Raw genomic sequence first — 4,486 nt, 5'->3', positions numbered from 1 at the left:
ATATTAAAGATTTGTTGTTATTTTATTAAAAACCTATATAAATTTTGGATCAGGAAATTAAGAAGGGATAAAAATTAAATCTGCCTGTAACCGTTAGTAATGATATAAAAGTGATCAATCAAATACATTATTTAGAATTTTCTCACATAATTAATTAATGCCTTCATGTAAATGAGATAAAAATAATGATTAGAAATGCCTCATGCTCTAAGGGGAAATAAATATATAATGATCAAAATGAGTGTTAAAAAGGATAAAAGACAGTTAAGATAAAAGGAATATTATACAGATAGAGAAAAAAAATAAAACACTTCACAATTAGAAATTAAGACAACATACTATTGTGACAGAAATGACATGGACACAAGTGACAGAATGAAATTTTACCTATTGATGGGGCAGATGTCTGAGTAAAACCACTAGATGACAACGAAGTTACAGCGTTGGAAGTTTCTGTAATTGGTGTAGACACAGAAGGAGGTGACATACTAGAATGTTGGGAAGAAGAGGGAGTACTGACTGCAGGAGGAAGCATAGGAGAATCATCCTGACTGGCATTAGGGGTGCCACAAGGTGCCGGAGTTGGTGTTGTTGGGGGTCCAGGCATGGAATTTGGTATCCCAGGTTGCTGTTGCATACTGTTATAACTTCCACTGTACATTTTTTGTTGTAAATGCTGCCGTAGATACATCGGTGAAGAACGCATACTAGCAGAATTTGCTGCCGCCACTATGGCGGCTTGAGCTGCTGCCTGTGCATTACCAGGTGGTAACATGGTGGATTTGGAGTACTGGCTAGGTGGAGGCATCATTCCATATCCGGTAGGACCGGCATATTGGGAATTCATAAAGCCAGCTGTAGTAGAAGCTGGGTAATTCTGTGTACCACTAGGAGGCAAACGAACTATCCCTGTCTGGGAAGGATAGTTAGGATTGTTCATGGGAGAAGGATAACTGTTCTGTCCTTGTGTCCCATACCCCTGTAAACCCATTGAGCTTTGAGGGCGAGGATAATTGCCTGGAAATTAAAACTGGTGTCTCAGTGAAACTATATGTGATGTGGATAAATGAGTTAACTATAGAATATTTCTAACTGATATTCATATTATATTTTAAAAATACAGATTCAATATTAATATCAATAATTAAATGAAGTTTTAAATAATAAAATTTATTACAAAATGGATCTAAAATGATTATATTATACTGTTTTTGTTTCTACTAAATAAAAAAAACACAGCAAATGCTAAAGTGAGAATTAATAATATTCAGTAGAAACTATACGAGTCAACAGTATGAATTTTTTGTATCATATTCTGAATTAACAATCTGATATCTTTGCATTAAAGCAAACATATAACTTTGTTTAGACATGCATTTTTATTTGCATAATAAAATTTATTCATTTTGAAAATTACACGATGAAGAAGAAGAAGAAAAAAAAAATAATAATAAACATAAAGCTATAAATTTAAAATTAAAAAAATANATATTCGCATTTCAAAGTTAAAAAATCCATATGTCATTGTGCCAGTTTAAATTTTCAATCCATTAAAATAAATCAATCGAAGGTTCACTATATATTTCGTGCTAAGAGCCAATTATTGTACTTATAAATATCCCAAAACAATAAACAAACTTTGCTACTACTCAGTATAAACTGTAAAACAATCAATAAATAAATTGTTAAGCTTTACTGACTTTAAAATATCGTTACTGATATGAAAATGGAGAATTAAAGCCTTCATTTTTAAGAAAAGAATTAACAAACACATTATATAGACTACATTTGTCTTCAAAATAATTGGTAAATTTTTGTTTTCTCATTCTTACATTGATTATATTTTTAACAAACATTTGTAATTGGAAGATTTCCTCAAGAGGATCTGGCATGCTATAAAACAAATATTATACAATAAATCAGAAGCCTTCTCTAAATTAATACTGGAGAGATGTATATTTCTCAATATTAATTTAAAATTATTACACTTTTCAGTTTATTTATTAGTTAAATCAAATTATTTATAGCCTTAGAGACCGTACAACGTAATCATACTAAATTCATTACAAGAATGATTAATAATAAGCATAATTAATAAATTTAATTCGTAAATTAGAAAATTTTTTAAAAATTTTAATACGAGATTAGCTTTAGTTTAAAATATATTTAAAAATGCTGCAAAATATTAAAAACTTCTTCTTAAATATGCAAATTTTAAAGTCAACTCTGCCGATATAATATCATTTCGCCAAGGAAACAATTTTAAAAATATTTGTCCGACTAAAACTAAATAAACTTAATAGAATTAATCTTATTATTTATATTTTCTTAAATCTATTTAATTAAAAATACTATTATTATTATTTTTTTTCTTTATCATCTCCGCTTTTCATTGTTCATAATGCGAATGCACACAAACTGTATTTGGCAGCAAAATAAAATAACTCGTTCTTTCTTAACTTTCTCCTATCGCTAGTCGAGATAATTTAATTTTGACAGAGATAAATCCTGAAATAATTTAGTTAATTTTATTCTTAAATAGGAAAAAAACTTAATCAATAATGATGCTTTTTTTTTTTTCTTTGGAACTACATTTTGAAGGAATAATTTTATTTTAAAAAATTAAATGAAGTATAATAGTATATAATTTTCTAGCAATTAAATACTGATAATAATTGCCAAGGGCATGGAGCTGAAGTAAAACAAAAATAAAAAAAAATTAGCATGGATAATTACAAAAAAAAACTCTGTATCAACGGTACCACTGGAGACGTAAACTGTGCAGCATCTTTTCTAATGCAATAATTTTTTTTTTAAATATTCTAGAGTAGGATGTGATTGACCTATCTACAAGGTTGGTAAAACAAGTGACGTCACACATCACTCAAGAGAGATATCCTGTAAGAATTTCGGTTCTATCTTCAACAACCGGTCTTGTAAACTAGTCTTGCGGTGGGATGACAAATAAAACTTCCCCTATCGTTCCTTCCCACTCTTTCAAGGTCAATGTCAGGATAGCCTAGTGCATCAATAAATCTCCCGAACAGCTGTTTGTTGTGTCACAACTTTCTAGTATGAGAGGTGTGACCAGCCAAATGAGGTCAGGCTGGGGGAGGGCGGAAGGGAGACGTGGAGTCTACCAGTGTTAAAGGGGGAGAATGGGGGTTTCCCATCTCTTTAATGACATCATCGGTGGGTGTGAACACGCGACACCGTCACTCACGGAAACGGAGCGATGAGTAAGACACGTGCTGTTTCGCCTCTCCAAGACGATTTCAATATCATCATTGGCTGGATAAGACATAAGGTTGATGAAATATTCAAAATGAATTTAAACGGAATTAAGTTCGATAACTTACCTATGGCTGGAGACATGGAACGTGAACCAGTAGATGCCAAATAGAACTAGATCAAAGCATTGTGTAAAAGATAGTAAACAAAAGAAAAGAGAAATGTAAACTCCTATTTCTGTAAGACACGAACAGAACTAGTTACATAATTATGAATAATTTGTAAGTTGACTGTAAGGTTGGAATAATTAATAAACTTAGTTATGCTTTCACAACTGCACTTTAATGATACAAGAAGATAGGGCTACTTAGAAGAATAAATGGAATCATTAAATAAATTAAATATACATTCAAACAGTCTCGTATTATATAGTTATAAAGACTAGTCAGGTGAAGAGTGTAAAGTATACCATTTAAATAAAGCGGCTAATTTTTTAAATAAAAAACCACTTGTCAATAAAGATGGACGACATTTACGTACATTATATGAAATTTTATCTTTTACTCGGTATAGATTATTTATTTAAACTGAAAAGACTGTAAATAATAATAATTTGAATATATTAAAATGTTTTTATAGTTTTATATATGACAAAAGAGAATGTAAAATCAAGTGTCATGTTGAAAAATCTAAAAATATCAGCTAAGTGTCATGTTCTGACAGTAATAAGATCTAATGATGGGTATAACATTTGCTATAAACATTTTAATCCAATTAAATATGCAGATAGACATCAAAATTTAAAAAGCATTTTGGTAATTACTTTATACAATCAATGAAACAAAAAGATAACCAGATATATAGATGCAAATATGACAAAAATTCAAAAATATTGGTTCTAACATCTGTACAGTTACTATTAAATATCAAACCATTTTAAAAGAGTTTCAATCATGCAAGCAATACTGAAACAGAAAACAGAAATATTTATTTTTTAGAAATGACATTAATTTATATAAAAAAAATTGTATAATGTTTCCTTGGATTTTTAAAGCTTTTACTCTTAAAAACAGCATCTTTTCCTTAAACGAAACAACCACGAAACGTGTTATATATTAAAACATATATTTCAAAATACACGCAAAATAACTAAACCTAAATCAACTTTCAATTTAATTTTACTAGACAATAAAAAGAATAAATAAAAGATGAAGACAGTCAGACTTTCGTTTACAAAAGTTTACTACATTCAGAT

The 4,486-nt window shown here is 29.5% G+C and overlaps 1 protein-coding gene across 1 annotated transcript; it reads right to left on the bottom strand.

Moving 5' to 3' along the window:
* Positions 1–103: 103 nt before the first annotated feature.
* On the bottom strand, positions 104–982 carry LOC111617278 (mucin-7-like). Its single transcript, XM_023358591.1, has one exon. The coding sequence runs from the start codon at positions 938–940 to the stop codon at positions 326–328; it is 615 nt and encodes a 204-aa protein (XP_023214359.1). The 5' UTR covers positions 941–982; the 3' UTR covers positions 104–325.
* Positions 983–4,486: the final 3,504 nt, after the last annotated feature.

The sequence above is a fragment of the Centruroides sculpturatus genome, unplaced genomic scaffold, assembly GCF_000671375.1.
Source record: "Centruroides sculpturatus isolate CEXI.00-Female unplaced genomic scaffold, Cexi_2.0 scaffold5378, whole genome shotgun sequence".
Classification (NCBI taxonomy): Eukaryota; Metazoa; Arthropoda; class Arachnida; order Scorpiones; family Buthidae; genus Centruroides; species Centruroides sculpturatus.
This window is presented reverse-complemented; position numbering and strand designations above follow the sequence as displayed.

What these genes read in the sequence shown, in the direction of transcription:
- LOC111617278 (XM_023358591.1), bottom strand. Translation starts at nt 940, where the DNA reads ATGAACAATCCTAACTATCCTTCCCAGACAGGGATAGTTCGTTTGCCT.